At 40.9% G+C, this 20,729-nt stretch overlaps 1 protein-coding gene across 7 annotated transcripts in view; it reads right to left on the bottom strand.

The window, feature by feature from the left end:
- Window positions 1-20,729, bottom strand: part of DLGAP2 (DLG associated protein 2) — a 656,900-nt gene that overhangs the window by 190,002 nt on the left and 446,169 nt on the right. For all 7 annotated transcript variants that reach the window (XM_068281332.1, XM_068281331.1, XM_068281334.1 and 4 more), the window contains one exon: window positions 13,371-13,579. In XM_068281332.1, coding sequence (XP_068137433.1) covers window positions 13,371-13,579 — 209 coding nt within the window. The remainder of the gene's footprint in view (window positions 1-13,370; window positions 13,580-20,729) is intronic.

Below are 20,729 nucleotides of genomic sequence, written 5' to 3'. Positions count from 1 at the left end.
TAGAGAATTATGCAATCAGTTTGATCAGTCAGTTGATTTGTAAATCTCTGCTTGGCTGATCACAATCATGTGGTCTTTTCTCACTTCTATTTCCTGTCTAGGCTAAAAGAGGCAGAAGTCAGACATGATCACATGATTGCGATCAGATAAATGTACAAATCAATCACTTGATCGATTCAATCATATGCATCTCCATGAAATTTCCCTAGGGAAAGTTTCAAGAGAAAATACTAGCTAACCCTAAATAACCAAAATACTAACTAATCCTACTGAATTAGTTCACATTTAGTATTGACCCTAGAGTTTAAAAGTGCAGTCTCAGAAACATGTGTAAATGGTACTGACTATATAATAAATAACTTCAGAAAAAAAGTAATTATTTATATAAATGCCTATGCCTGACTGCAGTCATAAAATGAACCATAATCAGGTTCTTATTCAGAAATAATTGATTGAGGAAGGGGAAGTACAAGAGCAATGCAGCTGCAAGATAAAGAATGAGAAATTGCTCCCCTCAAAGAACTTAAAAAGCCATTTTCATCAGATTCCAGAGCACAGCAAAAGATTTGTCAAAACTGCAAGTGCAGAAAAACTGCACTGGATAGTGGATACAGTATTACAAAGAACTAGACAGCATTGAGAACTTTAGGTTAATATATCTACAAATGCTGTTTTAATGCTTAATATTTGGTGAGGGAGTTGACTGACAGGGCATTGATAATTTGTCTATTAGCGTTTTATTGTTATGAAGGCTTAAGAAGCGATGTCAGATGTAAAGCAATGGGATAGAATCTCAGAGATTAAGTTCACTGTGAACTATTTAATGGAGGATAAAGTTATATTTCAGTATTGTAGGTTTTGATTTTATGTAATAGAATGTTTAAATAAAGTAAATATTCAGAAATATACGTTTTAATATAACCCATATTTAATACTTGTAGTTCACTTTGGCTTGTAAGTTTATAGCTGTAAAACCAAGGCCTAGATGGGGTGAAGACAACCAAAACCGCACACGTCACTCCAGGCTGCTAACACTTGCTATACTACAGTATAGCAAGCCCTGCAAAGCATCTTTTAATGTGGGGGAGTGTCCATGGGTTGGACAAGGGCTCTGGGGGAGAGGGGGAGGCTTTGCAGCCCTCTCTTGGGAAGGGGGACCCCACATAATTAAAAAAATGTATTTACCAGGGATCCTTATACAGCAGTATTGCCGCTGTACAGTGGTCCCTAGCAAAAGCATTGCAACTTGTCCTGGGATTTCCTGTTGGTCAGTGCACAGTAACCGCGTACTAACCAACAGGAAACCCAGTGGGAAATCCCCAGCTTTTTCTGGGGAGATATGTACATTTTCAATACTTATGGGTAGATGCATTATCGGTCATTTAAAGAGAACCAGAGACGAAGCATCCTCGTGTATTTTATTACATTTATCAGTGGGAACATGACAGTAAACATCTACCCTGCTTTTAGTTTCATTATTATCTTCTTAATTAGTCTATTATCAGCTGTGATAAGAATCCCCGACTGGCTCAGTCTAGGTTTGACCTGGAATCATTAGAGCTGAGTCACTCTTCTGTGGAATCTTTTCAAGCCCAAGCCTGCCACCTCCTGGCTTACATTTCCTGCTTTGAATACTGAGAGTTGTGATGACATGGGAGGGGCTGCTGCTGCTGAGAGAAAATCTCTGAAACAGACACTTGTGGCAATATGATCTGTGTGCTCTGTGTGCACTCTGTCTGCATAGATACTGATGATGACTGCAGTTTCATTCCTATGAGAGAGACTTCCTACAGGCAGCTGCACATCATACCAAAATAAAAGCACACAGATGAAAGGCTGCAGCCTTTCTCATATAGCCTAGATAGCAGCCTAGTCTCATATAGCCTAGACAGCACATCCAGAACAACTCATAACCCGGAAGCAGAAGGGATTTGAGCCGGCGGCCATATTTGATTTTTCCTGGCGCAATAATGGATAAAAAACACTAAAAAAGGCACACCAGAGCGGCGAAATTATCAGGTAGAGCATTTATTCTTTACAAGCTATCGACTGATATGTTTATTTTGTGTGAAACGTTCATCTCTGGTTCCCTTTAACTACATTTAAAAGCATTTGTCCTATTATAACTTTAACCACTTCCCAACCACAGGTTTTTCCCCTTAAAAACCAGAGCAATTTCCATATCCGGCTCCTTCCATTAATTCGCTTATAACGTCATTGCTATTAATCACATAGAAATGATCTATATATTGTTTTTTTTTCGCCACCAATAAGGCTTTCTTTTGGTGGTACTTTTTGCTAAGAAATATTTTATTTTACATACATTTTAAAGGGAATAAAAAAAATCATTATTTCTCAGTTTTCAGCAATTATAGTTTTAAAATTAAACATGCTGCTGTAATTAAAACCCATATGTTTTTTTTTCCCATTTGTCCCGGTTATTGCAACATTTAAAATATTTCCCTTGTACAATGTATAGCGCCAATACTTTATCTGGAAATAAAGGTGCATTTTTTCAGTTTAGTAATTTTTGATTCTATATATCTAATTAAAAACCTTTGTTTGCAAAATTAACAGTAATATTCCTTCCAGACATTAACATATTAAAAAGGCTATAAGTTAACCATTTTATTATTATTATTATTATTTTTAAATTGTCTTTTTTATTTTTTTTTTCTAAGTGTTTTATTTGGCAAACTATAGGGTAGGAGTGTAATGAGTTAAAATGTAATAAAAAGTATGTATAACTATATATAAAGTGTATTTGGGTGTATGTGGCACGGTGGCGTTGTGGTTAGCTCTCTCGCCTTGCAACGCTGGGTCCCTGGTTCGAGTCCCAGCCAGGGCACTATCTGCAAAGAGTTTGTATGTTCTCTCCGTGTGTGCGTGGGTTTCCTCCGGGCACTTCGGTTTCCTCCCACATTCCAAAAACATACGGATAAGTTAATTGGCTCCCCCTAAAAATTGGCCCTAGACTACAGTACTTACACTACATAATATAGACATATGGCAATGGTAGGGATTAGATTGTGAGCTCCTTTGAGGGACAGTTAGTGACAAGATATATATATATATACACTGTACAGCGCTGCGTAATATGTCGGCGCTATATAAATACTAAATAATAATAATAATATGTGTGTGAATGATTGAGTGAGTGCATTTTACTTTTTGACCACAAGATGGCACTACATTTAATTTCAGAGTACGGTAAACAGTCCTCGGAGGTAGTTAGTGTATCTGTTTACATGAATGAAATGCCGGCGTCAGCGTGATGCCGGCTTTTCTTTCATCGCGGGGACAGCGATCGGGATGGGAACAAGCTGTTCCCAGTCCCTGATCACCTTATCGGCATAACTGCGGCAGTGCGGCGATTGTGAGTAGGGATGGTCGGAATGCCAATTTCCGATTCCGCGGTAAATCCGCATTCCGTCATGTACCGATTACCGATTCTGCCTTCCGCTACCAATTTCCGCATTCCAATGCGGAATTTCCGCCGGAAATCGCGGAAATTCCGCCTGACTTTAACATCGATTTTCTCAAAAACTATAAGGTCTTTTTGAAAACTTTTTTTTGCATCTTGTTCAGAAGATTCTGTTTAATAAACCCTACAAATTTGGTGTTTCTAGGACTTACGGTGGCTTTTCTATTAACTGCTAAAGTCGGCGGATTTTTACTGTAATATAAAATGCAGAAAATAGGCAGATGCAGATTTTCTGCATTTTACATTACAGTAAAAATCCACCGACTTTAATGGTTAATAACAAAGCCCCCTTAAGTCCTAGAAACACCAAATTTTCAGGGTTTATTAAACCGAATCTTGTGAACAAGATGCAAAAAAAAGTTTTCAAAAAGACCTTATAGTTTTTGAGAAAATCGATGTTAAAGTCGGGTGGAATTTCCGCGATTTCCGGCGGAAATTTCCGCGATTTCCGGCGGAAATCCGCCTATGGCACTTACATTACCGATTTCCGCATTCCGATGCGGAAATGCAATTTCCGATCGGAATTTCGGAAATTGCATTTCCGCGGAATCCGAATGAGCATCCCTATGCAAGGTAAACAATGCGGGTATGTGTATTTACGCCCCTGGTTGTGAAGCATTGTGCAGGGGGCATATATACACGATGCGGCAGTTGTGCAGGAGTTAAAGTAGATTTTCCCAAAAACCACTTTCATTTTTTTTTCTAGTTTCCACTATTCTCCTTAAAGAACAAGCGACACCCATGCTAACCTAGAAATACAAAACACATATATAAGTAGATAAATACTACTTCTACTTACATAACAGATGTATAGTGTTATCCACGTAATGATTCCTGTGAATTTTATAAAGGAAAAGCAGTAAATCCTATTCTAGGCAGTGGCCATCTTGTCAAGCTAATGCTGACATCATATCCTCCCTGACTCTTGTTTTGATTTTTAAGGTGACAATACCGCTTCAACATACACAGCAAATGTGGTGATTATAGCATGTATGAGAGCTTTGTTATTACCCAAATTAATTTCAATGCGATTCACAAAAGTTTTGGTGAAAATCTGTAATACTGGAAGATTGACAGAGGCATTTTAGGTTGAACGGCCCATGGGTGATGTCACGCAGTACAAACATTGGGACCAGTGGGGGGGATAAGCGTCGTTGGGGTTTAGTAGATAAGTCCGGTGGATCACTCAGGGGTTTGGCGTCAGGGGTCATTGGGTGCTGTACACACGCCTGATTGACAGCTGAGGCTGTCGTCATTAACCACCTCAGCCGACCAAAGTCAGACGTGTGTATGAGGCTTAAGAAATCTGGGTAAACTGGTGGTTTCCCCTGTAAGTACTCTGATCTGGATTAATGAGTATCTTAGTAGACATTGATCATTATTATAATCATTAACATCATAATCATGATTATCATCTGATCTTTCTATTGGTAAAATCCTTTGTCAGATAATGGTATAGTGTATGAAACAGATGCTGACTTACATCATATGTTAAAACATCAACACTTCTTAAATTTGCCTAGACTGTGCTGAAAGTGGCTCTTGTAAAGAAAAAAAACATAACAGTCCTTTCCTTTCCACCAGACAGAATACTATACTTTCTATAACATTGAACCACACAGAGGTAGTCTTAAGGTTCTAAATAAAATAAAAAGTAAATATATGCAAATGATAACTCTGAATGATGAATGTGTCATTAAGAAATTGGCTGCTTGTCTGCATGCAGGTGCTGGTTTCTCACCAGGTGGTACTGTGGGATGCAACCAAGCTCAGGTAGTCAGCAAATGGAAAGGCAGAGCAGCATCTCTCACCCACTGGTAGGTGCTGGCAGCATGTGGAGAGCAGATGTGTGCAGCCATTACTGTATGTTTAATGTGTGTGCAAAAAGAAAAAGTAGTTACTCAGGCGTATCAATAGTAATCACTTATGGCTATAGAAAATTTGCTTTATTTCTGTAATTTGAATGACTGACACATTCTCAGCACCTCACATGTGTTAAAACCCATTCAAATAAAGTGGGCACTTAACCTGCTGCTTTATAATATGAATAAATAACAGTCAGTTGACATAAAGGACGTATAGCATAACAAAACAATCCAACAGTAGAGACGAAAGGACTACAAAGCACAAGATACACTGGCCAACTGAAACAGACGGCCTGAGCATACTTGTACACTATGTTGCTGATTTCTGTGATTTGTGAAGCGTTTTTGAGATTTTTTTTTTTAAGTTTGCTCAGGCTCTAAAACCATCTGCCTAATATTTTGCAGGTCTGTCTCGTGCTACTGTAACTGCTTGGATCCCACGAGACTCTGAATATGTCCTGAGGTATCTGGTCCAAGGATGTTCACAGCAGATCCTTTAAAGTGAACCCTGGGTTCAAAAGGAAATACTTACCTAAGGAGAGGGAAGCCTCTGGATTCTATAGAAGCTTCCTGGGTCCTCCTTGCTCCTGCCGCTACTCGACGAGACCCTCCTTAACATTGGGGCAGCACTCCTCTTCTGGCACAAGCAAAGCCAGGCCATGGTCAGGTCTCACCTGGTTCTGTAGGGCTGCTATGATGAGAAGGCAGCCAGTAATCACATTTGTACCACATGTGGCCGGGGACCAGGCTCTATGTCCCGTAGTCGTTGTCCTGTTAGGGTGATGGATCTCCCAAGGAGATATTGTGTACCTATGTGGTAGCTGAAATGGCAGGTAGTGTGTACCATGGCCATGTGTTGCATTGGCAGCAGGTGCATGCAAACTAAGGTGAAAATAAAATAAGAGTTGGTAACTAATGTTACCAACGCTTCATGCACCCAGGTTCACCTGATGAAGTGTGGGTAAACCAAGCCACGAAATGTGTTGTTTATTGACATTCATGAACTTAGTAACATTAGTTACCAACTTCAATGCAAGACAACAGCCCTTGATAAACACTACCTGCAATTTCAGCTACCACATAGCTACATGATATTTTTTGGGGAGATTCACCACCCGAACAGGACAACCCTAACAGGACTGAGGAACATAAATGTTCATAACATTCAATCTGATTTATGAACATTTTTAGTAAACAATTTTTAGCAAAGGATTTTTAAGATCACAAGTGTATTTATATACATATATTTATTATTTAATATGCAACCAATTAAAATTTTACACATTTTCTTTTTATGATGTTTTTATTACTTTTTTTTTTTTTTTACTATAAATATGGTTATTTACAGCAGGACACCACTAAATGCCCTGAGGTGTCCTAAGGCTATTTTTGCCCCTATTAATTATGCTAATTTATGTTTTGCTTTAGCAAAACTGTGTTTAGCTGTGTTTTAGCATGTGTGGGTAAGCGCTTTTATATATTTTTATTTATGCTTTGTGATAAACAGCGGAAAAGCCGCCGCATGTTCTGGCAGCAAGGCGGCTGTTTCCGCGTCTGATGCGGCGGTTTGTTGTCCGCGTCAGCAGGCGTCTGGTTTGTCTGGAGCTGGTGGTGCCTATGGGCAGAGTGGCGTGGGGGCCACCGCATGTTCTGACGGCAAAGCGGCGGATTCCACATTCAGTGCGGCGGGTTCCCCGCAACAACATGCGTCTGGGTTAGCTGGACCTCGTAGTGCACACAGATGGAGAGCTACGCGCGCGCGCGCCGCTAGGCAGGCTCTTTATACCAATAGGAGGAAGATCAGCTGATCGGGACGGTCAGCTGATTCCTGCTCGGCTATTGATTGGTTGATGGGAGCTGGGCGGCGCTGTTCAGTGCTTTACTATATATATCTCTTGCTGTTCAGTTGCTGGTTGTCTGGCGTTGCAAATGCTTATGTGCTAGCACTCAGACCTAGTCAGATCTTTCAGTGTGGTGGAACCAGGAGGACCTGGGAATCCACACTTAGCCAGTTACTGTATATCATCTGTGTTATTCTCTAGCATAGTTCCAGGGTGTTGAGATCACGGCCCTCACACCCCAGACTAGGAATACTGTATATCATCTGTGTTATTCTCTAGCATAGTTCCAGGGTGTTGAGATCACGGCCCTCACACCCCAGACTAGGAATACTGTATATCATCTGTGTTATTCTCTAGCATAGTTCCAGGGTGTTGAGATCACGGCCCTCACACCCCAGACTAGGAATACTGTATACCATCTGTGTTATTCTCTAGCATAGTTCCAGGGTGTTGAGATCACGGCCCTCACACCTCAGACTAGGCCTTGTTCTGATATCTGTTATGACCTGTAGCTTTCCTAACTATTCTTCTGATCTCTGATTTGGTACTTTGCATATCTGATACTCCGTTGCCGACCCGGCCTGTCTGACCTTCTGGCTGTCACCCTCCGCAGGGTGTCCAGCCTTTCCGCAGGGGTCCTCTGCTCTTCAGAGGGGACACTGCTCCTTATCATTCAGGGACTCCCTCTCCAGGTGTCCTTGACTGCAGTAGAGTCTTCTCTACTTATTGGACCACCTGCTACCCCGGTGGTCCAAAGGTTACTGTCGCACCAATACACTTACACTCCCAGGTGTCTAGAGGTTAGACATATGTGATTATTGGCGATTCTGCAGATCCCCAATAATCAGGTATATCTCTATTCTTGGGGATACTGCAGATTGCCAAGGATCAGATTCTCTCTCTGGTTGCTGACACCTATCGTTACATGCTTATTCTTAGACGCTATGTTATTAACCTGAAGAAAAGGGGTAAATCCCCAGAAATGCATTGTTTATATTGGTGTCAAATACATTTACTCTTAAACCTCCACATTGAGGTAATATTGTTACTTACTAACACCAATACTGCAGACATATCTTTGCTCAAATACAGAAAGCTAACATTTTCAAGCATCAAATTGAACAGAGCTCAGACCACACCCAAAACTGTAGTGCTCAATTAGTTGCACCAATTATTAATGTGAAGTGGGAACTGACTTGGACTGGTACTAGGAGAATGACCCACAATAGATGGACACAAGCCCAATAATACAACCAGAAGGAGATGAAAGCAAGAACTGCCAAATGACTGCTGGAACATGTAGAGATCATCCATGACTATAGTCATAAAGGGTTTATCAACAGCCAGCTTGAAATTAGTTATCCCCATTACAACAAAAAAGCAATAACTGCCATTACTTACAGTAATAGTAAATGCATTACAACACAAGAGCTGGGAAAAGTCCACTGTAAGATCACCACTACAGTCACAGTTGCTATTACAAGAATGCTACAATAGCCATGTGGTCACCACAACCATAATCACCATTAAACATGGAGTGATGTCTACAATATTACCATTTGAGTAAAGGAATGGGCTTGGTCTACACCAGCGTTTAGGCTGCAGTCTCCTGTTTTTAGTCCATGCCAATTTTAAAATGAATGGAGTTGGCTTTCAGCTATTGCTAAGTCCCACATGTCAGCAAATAAATCAAAAACTAACTTATGTAAAGCTTGATTGTTACTTGACAGAAAATAGCCAGTTTTGTATGCCTAGAGAAGAAATTCTGATTTTCTTAGCCAGCTGACTTTTTCTTTACTATACAAGTTGACATATTTATCAATCCATGGCAGGGCAGTAAGCACTCAAAACTTCTTTACCTGTCATTCAAGCCAATGACAGCCCTTGCTAAACGAGTGTCTGCTCCATAAAATATATATAAACATATACATGTTTACACTGAAGAAAAGCTCTAGGCAATCAGCTCTGTACAACATCTCTTTACTGACATAATGTTTGCCATCTAATTAAATCACACTTTTTTTTGGCCTTCTGTGTTTTCCAAAAGCATTTGCTCAGTTAATTCATTTAATGCATTGTAAGGTTGATGTATTTACTGATGATAAACAGTATTTGGTTCCAATTAGGTTTGAGTCACATGCTTTTTAATGCCTTCCCTTCCGTTTTCTATCAAGGATGATTTAATAAAAAAGCTATTCTCTTCACATTAGTAACCTCTGTACTGCTAAGCTCTGTTTAATATCAGTCTAGTTTCCCTAATTAAAGTGAACAGTTTTCAATTAACTTTTGTCAAGATTAGTAAATTCACCTAAAATATTCTTTTTCAACTTTTAAAGAAAAAACTTAGAGTTTGTATTTTGAAATACATGCTGGTGTTTCATCATACTGAATGATGCAAAACATCCTGGCTCATTATAAAATATATTAATTTCTTGATACTCACTGTCTAAGAGGAATATTTGACTTTTATTTAAGCCTGACTTTATGTAATTCCTGCTACTTCCATCTCGAAAATGCATGCCAATTACACCCTTTCCTCATACATGAGGCTACTGAAATGCTTGTGTAAGATCGCATACCATCTTGGCTACTGTGATAACCTACTCTGCTGCCAACCAAAAATACAGACAACTGAGCAATACGGGGGGGGGGGGGGGGGGGGTCCCAAGTGCTGCCTCAACTTGGGAGCACCAACCACATGCTACACAACAGGTGGCAGAGTGGGCAGTCCTCCCTAGTGCCCTCCCCACCAGAGAAACCACCCACCACTACTACCCGAATTAAATGGAAAAACACAAGGAAAGGCAATGCCTAGTTACCAAGCAGCACCTGCTATTGACTGGTTTGTAGGTTAGAGCCAGTCAACAAATTTAAAGACATTTATCTTGTGTGTTTTTGCATTTAATTTGGGTAGTAGTGATGAGTGGTTTCTCTCGTGGTTAGAGCACTGGGAAAGGGCTGCCCACTCAGTTCTCTGTAGCACAGAAGTGGCAATGCTTGGTACCCCCCTTCCCCTTCCTGCATTGATCACCTCTGTTTTAGCATCCCACAGGTAATGCAGCTCACATATTAGTGGTAGATGGGAACCTGGAAGATAGCTGTCTGAGCCGCCCCTGCTATTTTATTATTTGAAACTGAAGGACTCCTTGTAGTGTACAGAAGATAGTGTCATATGGTTCAGCTCATGCTAGATTCAGTAAAGCAGGTCTAGACACATTGGCTGTGTCTTTAAATTAGCTGGCTGGCATTACCCTGCAGACCAGTTAAATAGCAGGTGCTGCTTGTAGACTAAGCATTGCTTTGCCTTGTTTTTGGATATAGAAAAAGAAAAAAATTAAAACAAAAACAACAAAAAACAACTAAAATACCACCATGTATTTAATCCTTCTGTAAACCTGGTACCCTAATCTAAAATATACTCTACCTTCCTATCAAACAGAAGATGTTCCAGATTACCACCTCATTCTTTAACTTGAACTTTTTCAAGACCTTGGAACAAAAAACCCTCCATACTTCCCTCACTTACATTTGTACGATGTATATGGCTGTCACATGTTGTGACTTCACCAGCGCCTCTGGTGCCCAAAACTGCCTGTAGGTCATTACCTGCCCTTAATGCCCACTTAATACCTTAAAGAGCAACCGTAACCAAGAATTGAACTTCATCCCAATCAGTAGCTGATACCCCCTTTTACACTAGAAATCTATTCCTTTTCACAAACGGATCAACAGGGGGCTCTGTATGGCTGATATTGTGGTGAAATCCCTCCCACAGGAAACTGTCAGGACCATGGTCCTGACAGTTTGCTGTCTGTGAACCTCATTGCATTGTGGGAAATAGCTATTTCCAACTGCCAAAAAAGCAAGCAGCAGCTACTGCCACTGACATCACCTGCCAGCAGTAAAAATTTCACCATGTGATAAATGTCAGAATGTAAATCAGGAAGAGGAAAGCTTTTACAATGGGCAAACATTGACTAAATCATTTATACATAATTATTGAAAAATTAAGCACTTTTTGATTACATTATTTTCACTGGAGTTCCACTTAAATACACACTCTATGCACTTATTCACTGATGCTGATGCAATAGTTATGTGAGTGTTTCATCATGTGACAATTGTATAGCTTTGTAGAAGAAGAAGGTAGCATGTAGGTTGATAAGGGTAGCGTGTACATTAATGGGAAAGGTAAAATAACAAAGTACTGATAGCAGCAGTACAATGAGGGAGCCAATTATGGGTAGCATTATAATGAGGGGTAATTATATAGAGGGGCACCAAAATTAGGAGGGTACTGGCGGGTACACATTTGCTAACATATTTAAATACAAATGATGATTATTCGGCCACCCTTCAGATCCAAAATGAGTTGCCTGCTGCATTGTATAGCCAAGATCTACTATATGTAAATTCTGCTGCGCTTTGTAGTAGAAGAAATTCCTTTCCTCCTGAGATGTAGCTCATCCAATCCAGTAAACCATAAAAGATGAAACAGAGATGCTTCACATAGGGTGTAACATACGCACATAGAACACCCAGTGTATGCAAACTCTGAAACTCAGCGGAGCTAGGACGTACACTGCTGTCATCATCCATAGTGACTGGCCGAACAGACCCGCAGGACGGAGACCGCCGGCGAGTATAAGAGACTTCTATATGCAATGTTTACAAGTATTGATTGTGTATGTTTTAGCTAAGCAGGGCCTTTTTTATCGAAAAAATGACTGTTTTACATTATGTTGAGCTCTCTGTTGGACCTAGGATGTTTGAGTATGGAAGGCACCGGCTGCCGATATGAGCTGAGGTACAAGAAATCTGAGGGTAAGCAGGCAATCTAGGGGGGCATGCAGGCTTCCCACTATACATCCTAAGGTGACGGTTACCACTAGTTTCAGAGTGTGCAGACGTTTGGTGTCTTATGTGCGTATATTACCCCCTATGTGAAGCATCTCTCTTTTATCTTTTATGGTTTACTGGATTGGATGAGCTACATCTCAGGAGGAAAGGAATTTCTTCTACTAGCAGAGTTTACATATTGACCAAACGCTTTTTGAACAAGAGGAATCTGCATGCAGCTTTGATACTATCAGCTCTTAAAGTGATAAGTACTATTGCCAGCTGACATTTCCATTGAAGCACAGCTTTGCTATTGATTTTTAAGATCTACTATAGCCAGTGTGATTGGCAACACCAGTGTGATTGTAAACACAAAGCAAAACAGAAAACAGCAAGGTCACTCAATAATTAAATATGGCAAGGTTGCTGCCACACATCCCACGCAGGAACTTGAGGTGAGAGGCATATTATGGAGGCTGCCCTATTTATGGAGGGGACATGGCACAGTGTGATTGCCCTGCCCTGGGTTCTCCTGCTGCAGGACGATCTCACCACATAATATCTAAAACTAGCCTTATGGTTGACTGTAAATCACAAAGTGACTGTATTATGCTGTTTTGTTAATAAAAACATTTTTTTTTAAAGAACATGCTGCAAGTCAGATTTTTGCCAGAAACATGTAATCTGCATGCTTGTTCAGTCTGCGGTTAAAAGGCAGAGAGAATCAGTAGGACATTAAGGCCATGTTCACATTATAGGCGGTTTTTGTAAAAATGTAAGGATTTTTTAAATCGCCCTGAAAGCGCTTGTGCAGTGATTCTCTATGAGAGAGTTCATATCTGAGCGGTTCATTTGTGATCTGCGTAGAAAAGCGGTGCTTGGGCCATTTTTGAGGCGATTTGCCACAATGGAAGTATAGTATAGGAAAAACGCCAAACTTTCACAAAATCGCTTTGGCAAGCGATTGCGTGAGCTTTTTTTGAAAAAAATATATTGTATTTATTGTTTCCAGATTTTTTTCCGGGTCAAAAGACGGAAGCGCTCTGCAAAAGCGCTTACAAAAACAAGCGAACGCGCAGAAAATCGCTGCAAAACACTTTAAAATAAGCTCACGAGGGCGGACACGTGAGCCGAATGCAATGTGAACAAGGCCTTAAGGAATAGTTTGTTTAAAAGGAAATAAATATGTCTGTCTCCATATGTCTCTCACCTTAGGTTACCTTTAAAAGATAAGTAAACAGTCTTGATATAATTGGTCATGTGAAATGAAAATGGTTAAGGTACTTTTATCCACAATAAAACAAAAACAATACTTGAATCATATTATGCACTGTAACTTACTTTTGCACTTCTCCATGTGATCTCTGCACTAGGGATTTTAGTAAAGGTTCAGGACGTGCTGACATTTTAGGCGATGTTTTAGGGCTTGTATCAGAGTCTCCACTGTCCTCTTCCATGGCTTTAATGTAGCTCCCACTTCGCATTCTTCGACAGGGGATCTCCTCATCTTTACTGCCAGAAGGATACCCTCCCCAGTCATCTTGAGGCACCTGTGAATATGCCATTCCTAGTTATATTATAGAGACATTCAGGTCAATGACAAACTAGCTGACCAGCATTACCTAAATTATATTAGGTCGTCGTTAGGGCCACTAGAAAGTAAATGAAGTAGGGTTCATGCACAGTTATGTTCATATTTCTTAAGTGGGATTTTTTTTTATTTAGTCCCTGACCCTTGATCTTAATTAAAAAAAATCTATTTACATTCACATACAAGTGGCTTAAATTTGTTCACTAACCCTTTGGTGGCCTTTGCTATTGTCCAATATGATCCAGTTGGCAATTTTTATATACATTTAGACCAGGTCTGCGGAATTGCTTAGAACCAAACATGATCTCTGGCCAGAAGAGCCTGAACAAATCAGGCCCTGATAGTAAAAAATATATATTATTTTTAGTAAGATGAGGATGATGATTCTCCCCATTTGTGTTCCAGTACTATAACTTTGGGATTCTTCAGACCTCTACAGTTGGCCTTGTGCAGTGTGATATTTTACCACAGTGTGATACATGCTGCCTTACCAACCAATTACAGTTGCTGGGTCCAAACATGGCCAACAATTACGTTTTCCATCCCATAAAAAATATAGTAGTATAGAACCAGTCAGTGCCAATTATCCCATGGGCACACCACACCTGCTCACAAGTACTCAGGGAAACAGAAAAGACAAGGCACAGCAAGGTTTGTTGCAGCAACAAACTGGATTGGACCAATTAGTAGCTAATAGACAACTTGATTGGGGCATTGCCCTGTGAAGGTGACCTGAAGAAAGAGCAATGCCTGAAACAGGTTGTGTGTTGCCTCTTAGTTGCTTCAATACATCTTGCTGCTTCAACAACCCTTGGTGTGCCATGTCTGTTCAGTTCTATTGAGCCCACACATGATCACCTGGCTGGAAGAAAAAAGCCATGGGCATCTCAAAATCTCAAGTTAGAGGTGGTAGTGTTGGAGTGAGGGATAAAAACACTAAGTATATGTCACAACTGATATGTGATGGTGCTGGCTATCGGAATATTTTACATTTTGCATCTAGGATCACGTTAAATAAAACAAAGCAATAAATACTTTAATGATCAAAATGAAAACTATCACAAAGTGTTACTGATGATGATGATATATAGTATATGTTGTTGTGACCCATAAATCACATATGTTTGCACAGTTAAACTTAGCAATAGCAAGTTTATTATAATAGGAAGCTAAGAAGAAAGTGTAGTTTACCTAAGCGAATGTCAGTTGCTAAGCAACTCGATATGCTGCAAAATTTCCACTTCTATGAAATCTGGGACAGAATATTACATGTCATCCTGATCTTAATATTATATCATTATATAGTAACATACATAAATGTACTATTTTATGCAGCATTTTGCATTTATTATATACCACAAATGTGTACACTTATAGGGCTTGATTCACAAAGCGGTGCAAACTGTTTAGCACGGGTGTGCTAAACAGTTAGCACGTGAAGTGCTTTTCGCTGACTTTTGCGTGCACAATTTGCCGCGATTGGCGTGAATCGTGGAAAATTGTGCACGCAAAAGTCCACGATCGTGCGAATCGCGGCACTTTGCGCGTGCAAAAGTCAGCGAAAACCACTTCACGTGCAAACTGTTTAGCACACCTGTGCTAAACAGTTTGCACCGCTTTGTGAATCAAGCCCATAATGTTTAGTCAGTGCTTAAAGAATACATGATCCAAGGCAATGCTACCTATGGTAAGCACAGAGGTATGTTTATACCACTGTGCATTGTCCATTCCTCTCCTTGTTCCTCTCCTCTCAGTCTATGTATTCACTCCTTTCAAGTCACTTTCACATTAGAGTCAAATTTCAAAAAGGAATAGGCAGGCTTGTCACAATGTTCCCTCTTAACAGTCTCTCATTGGCCCCTCTTCCCCACCCCTTAAGGGGCATGAATGGGATGGGAGAGCAAACCAGGAATACAATAGGTAATACAATAGTTAAATATTGGTAACTTTTACAGATTTTTGCTATCAATAAACCAAACTCTGTTCTTAATAAAATCCTCCCTCTATTGATACCTAACTCTAACTGACCCCCATGTTACTATCACCGATATCTGTGCCACCTTTGCCACCGAAACCTCCCTCCACCAATATCTGCACCGCCTAATTACTAACTTTATTGGCCAGCGCTATAGTACCATTGTAGTCTATGTGGTACCCATTTTACCGATCCACCAGAGATGACCAAATTACCTACTTTGGGCACAGAGGGATGTGATTATGGCTGGAGATCCCACACTGTTAAGAGATTTATTTGCTGCTTGTATGGAGCACAGGTTAAATGACACAAAACCTGAGCAACAATTAGATTCAACAATTTTACTTCCTACATAGGTAGTATTAAAATATAACTTTTAATATTTTCCTCTAAAATAGAGCAATGTACAATAGACTGACTGTCAGTATATATATTTTCTCATTTTACTTAAACTCGGGGTAATTAGTGAGTCATATCAGAGAAAATCTCCTCCCCTTGAGTTTAGTATAAATTGTAGTAATTACAAATACCCCCCACCAAAACAAAAACCCGACATGTTTCACTTCCTTGCGGAAGCTTTTTCAAGGGAATAAAGTGCTGTGCATAAGTGCATCGTGCAGAGTGCTAAGGTGCAATTACATCAGACAATACAACAGAGAGTCATAGAGCATGTCTGCTCATGACAGCAGTCAAAATAAGACTGGCTAGAATGGAGTCTTTTTATACTCGTATGGTGTCACATGTCTGGGGGTGTGTCACAGATCCACCCCCGTATCACTGAACTGGCCTGTGATTCGTTGGCCATAGTGTCAGTTTCCCCATGTGGCCAATCCCAGAAGATCTCCATATACTTCCATAGTTTCTCAATATTCACTTTCCAAACATCACTGTATCCCCAGACTTACAGAATCCGTGTCCGCTTACATACAGTATAGACCTATCTCCTTAATACTGACTCAGCGGCGTTACTTATATCCACTTTACGAAAACGCCGAGAATCCAGGCATCCGATTGGTCAGGGTCAGCCAAAACTTGCTACTATCCGCCCAGCCAATCCGCAAACAGCTCTGCTGCCTCCGCAACAGGTCTGCCAATCAGGTCAGTCCTCTGTGCTGGCGTAGGGCGGTGGGGCGGGAACTGAATCAATCACACTCTGCACTGAATCATTTAGAGCCTCTGTGAAGGAGTCACAAACAGTGACTCATTCTAAGTGAATCATTTTTGCCGCGCTGTACCTTTTCGCACGGCTCATCTTAAGGATCCACATTCAGCTGTCTTTAGACTGGAAAGACAACCAAAGTCTTCTATAACATATGATATAGAAGACTTTGGTTGTCAATGAAGAATGTACTAGGCATAAAGAGCTGGGTCTTTTATAAGCTGCCGGGTGACTCCTTGTGTGCGAGCCGTGCGGCTGTATACAAAATGAGTCGACTCTTTCCAGTCTAAAGACAGCTGAATGTGGATCCTTAAGATGACTCCTTCACAGAGGCTCTAAATGATTCAGTGCAGAGTGTGATTGATTCAGTTCCCGCCCCACCGCCCTACGCCAGCACAGAGGACTGACCTGATTGGCAGACCTGTTGCGGAGGCAGCAGAGCTGTTTGCGGATTGGCTGGGCGGATAGTAGCAAGTTTTGGCTGACCCTGACCAATCGGATGCCTGGATTCTCGGCGTTTTCGTAAAGTGGATATAAGTAACGCCGCTGAGTCAGTATTAAGGAGATAGGTCTATACTGTATGTAAGCGGACACGGATTCTGTAAGTCTGGGGATACAGTGATGTTTGGAAAGTGAATATTGAGAAACTATGGAAGTATATGGAGATCTTCTGGGATTGGCCACATGGGGAAACTGACACTATGGCCAACGAATCACAGGCCAGTTCAGTGATACGGGGGTGGATCTGTGACACACCCCCAGACATGTGACACCATACGAGTATAAAAAGACTCCATTCTAGCCAGTCTTATTTTGACTGCTGTCATGAGCAGACATGCTCTATGACTCTCTGTTGTATTGTCTGATGTAATTGCACCTTAGCACTCTGCACGATGCACTTATGCACAGCACTTTATTCCCTTGAAAAAGCTTCCGCAAGGAAGTGAAACATGTCGGGTTTTTGTTTTGGTGGGGGGTATTTGTAATTACTACAATTTATACTAAACTCAAGGGGAGGAGATTTTCTCTGATATGACTCACTAATTACCCCGAGTTTAAGTAAAATGAGAAAATATATATACTGACAGTCAGTCTATTGTACATTGCTCTATTTTAGAGGAAAATATTAAAAGTTATATTTTAATACTACCTATGTAGGAAGTAAAATTGTTGAATCTAAATGGAGCACAGGTTGTCAGGTTCACTGTAAGCCATGCCCTCTATTTCAGGCATCTGTAGGTAGGTGAGGTGGTGAAAGAACTGTCACTTTAAGTTACGATCTGAAATTCAGAGTTACTGAATTTCTGTTGAGCTTGTCACACCTAACTCCCCCTCAATCTGATCTGCAAGCACTTCCATGGTAACAAGCAAACAGCACAGAAGCATACAGAAATAGAGTTGATCCTGAAGAAAATTCCAAAATCTGATCTTGTTTTCCAAAATTTTCCTGTTCACTATGCACTGTAAAATTCTGGTCAGTTGCAATAACCTTTCATTTTATATTTTTTATATATATTTTTATAAAATGTGTCATAAATTGTGTCAAAGGGCATGCTAATGACTTGAAAAATTTAACTTTGACAACTACCAAGATCCATTGCATTAGAAATTATTATTGATGCACATTTATGCAAATGAATGATGATTGTAATCTGCTAATTATGATTATTTGAGATTTGACTTAACTGATCGCAATTACCTTCAATTCTAATTATGATTTGGACATTCAAATGATTTTGTGTAATCTATTCATAATTTTGCGTAATTTTCAGGTAATATTTGTGTAATGTCATGCCAAATTTAGTGGTTTACAGAAAAACTATAAGCTATCAGTGCTGCCCGGATACCCCTTTTCAAAATCCGGATCAGATTCGGATCCAGATACCCCGCTATCCGATCCGGGTCGGATATCCGAGTTCAAAATTTCCCGATCCGAATCCGAATCGGATATCCGACCCTAGTATCCGGCGGATTCGGATATCTGGGTAGAAAACCGGAAGTGGCCTTTAAATTGCTTTAAAAATGTTTTTTTTTTAGGGTATATGAGGCATGTAGCATCATTATTTTGTAAAGGGAACACTAATTGATGATGTGGGGACTTAAAATCCCCCCTCCCCAAAATGGCTGTCAATTAACATTAGGCCTAGGTTACAGACAGCGGTCATGCAGCCCACATTGTGTCCAAAGTCCAACCGCACAACTGGGACATGGCAGTTTTCAGCCAAGACACCTCCAAAAAAATTACGCAGAAATTGTGTTTTGGGTTAAATATAGGTGGTATCAGTGGCCTGTGGCACCCTGGCCTGGCGGTGGGAGCTGCACAGGCAGCAGGAGCAGGGCAATGCAGCAGCAGCAGGTGTAATGTGTGCCAGGAGCATGCCGGACGTGGCACGTTACAATTGGCACTTAGTACATGTCACATGGCACTTGGCACATGTCATGTGGCACTTGCCAAGTGTCACTTGTCACGTGGCACTTGCCAAGTGTGGCACTTACTACGTGTACCACGTGACACGTTGCAAGTGCCACTTGACACTTGGCAAGTGACATGTGGCAAGTGTGACACTTGGCAAGTGCCATGTGGCAATTGCCAAGTGTCATGTGGCACTTGCCACGTGTCACGTGGGACATGTGGCAAGTGCCACGTGAAACTTAGCAAGTGCCACGTGACAAGTGCCACGTGACACTTGGCAAGTGACACGTGGCAAGTGGACACGTGACACGTGCCATGTGACATGTGCCAAGTGCCACGTGCCAAGTGCCACATGACACGTGCCAAGTGACACGCCACATGACACGTGCCAAGTGCCATGGGACACGTGCCAAGTGCCGAGTGACAGTCAGACAGCAGAGGAGAAGAAACTAGTGCACACTAACTGTCACACTGCCACTGCTCACAGCACAGCCGTTCTGTAGAAAGCTAACACAGTAGTACTACTACTCTAACAACTACTAGCACACTGACTGCAGTACTACAGTACTAACTACACAATAACACAGTAATCCTATCCCCTAATCCCTAACCTAACCTATACCTAAGGCTAATAGCTGGCTAGCAGGCAGCAGCTGGCCTGGTCTGTGCACAGCACACACACAGACACATAGCAGCTGCCTGCAGCACACACTCTGATTGTCACACAAATGACATCAAGCTAATTAATGATTTAACAATAGTGTAGTGATAGTGAAGGGGTTAAGCACTGAACAGCTCTTGGTTTATCACTAATAGGCCAGCAGCACTGGAGCACACACTCTGACTGTCATACAATGACATCAATCGAGCTAATTAATGATTTAACAATAGTGTAATGATAGTAGTGAAGGGGTTAATCACTGAACAGCTTTAGGTTTATAACTGTGTACAACCCCCTTGCTAGGCCACCAGCACTGGAGCATGTCTCTCAGTGAGCATTCAGCAAGCTAATATGATATGTCTCATCATGGCAGACCTCCTTATTATACAGGGGGGCTGGCCAGTGTTCCTTTCTGTGATTGGGTGCCAGGGTTTAGGTTGGGAGCCCTCTGATTGGCTCAATGAGGTCAGGTGGGGCTGGCCAGGGTTCCCCTCTGTGATTGGTTGCTAGGGCTTCTGCTGGGAGCCCTCTGATTGGCTCCAGGACGTCAGCTCCTTAGTTACAGTATTTTGGATCCAGATATACGCGGATATCCGGGTTATGCGGCCAAATATCCGCAGATAGCTAACCAGATTCCTAGAGAAATCTGGAATCTGATCCGGATAGCGTAAAAATGGTCAGATATCCGGGTTACCCGGATATCCAAGTTACCCGGATATCCAGAATCCTGATGAGCAGCACTGTTAAATAAATATATATATATATATATATATATATATATATATACATATATATATATATATATATATATATATATATATATATATATATATATATATATATGTATATACAGTAGAAAATGCATGTTATCATCAACAAAATTAATGTCTGTTAAGGAGAA

Source organism: Hyperolius riggenbachi, chromosome 4 (assembly GCF_040937935.1).
Source record: "Hyperolius riggenbachi isolate aHypRig1 chromosome 4, aHypRig1.pri, whole genome shotgun sequence".
Classification (NCBI taxonomy): Eukaryota; Metazoa; Chordata; class Amphibia; order Anura; family Hyperoliidae; genus Hyperolius; species Hyperolius riggenbachi.
This window is presented reverse-complemented; position numbering and strand designations above follow the sequence as displayed.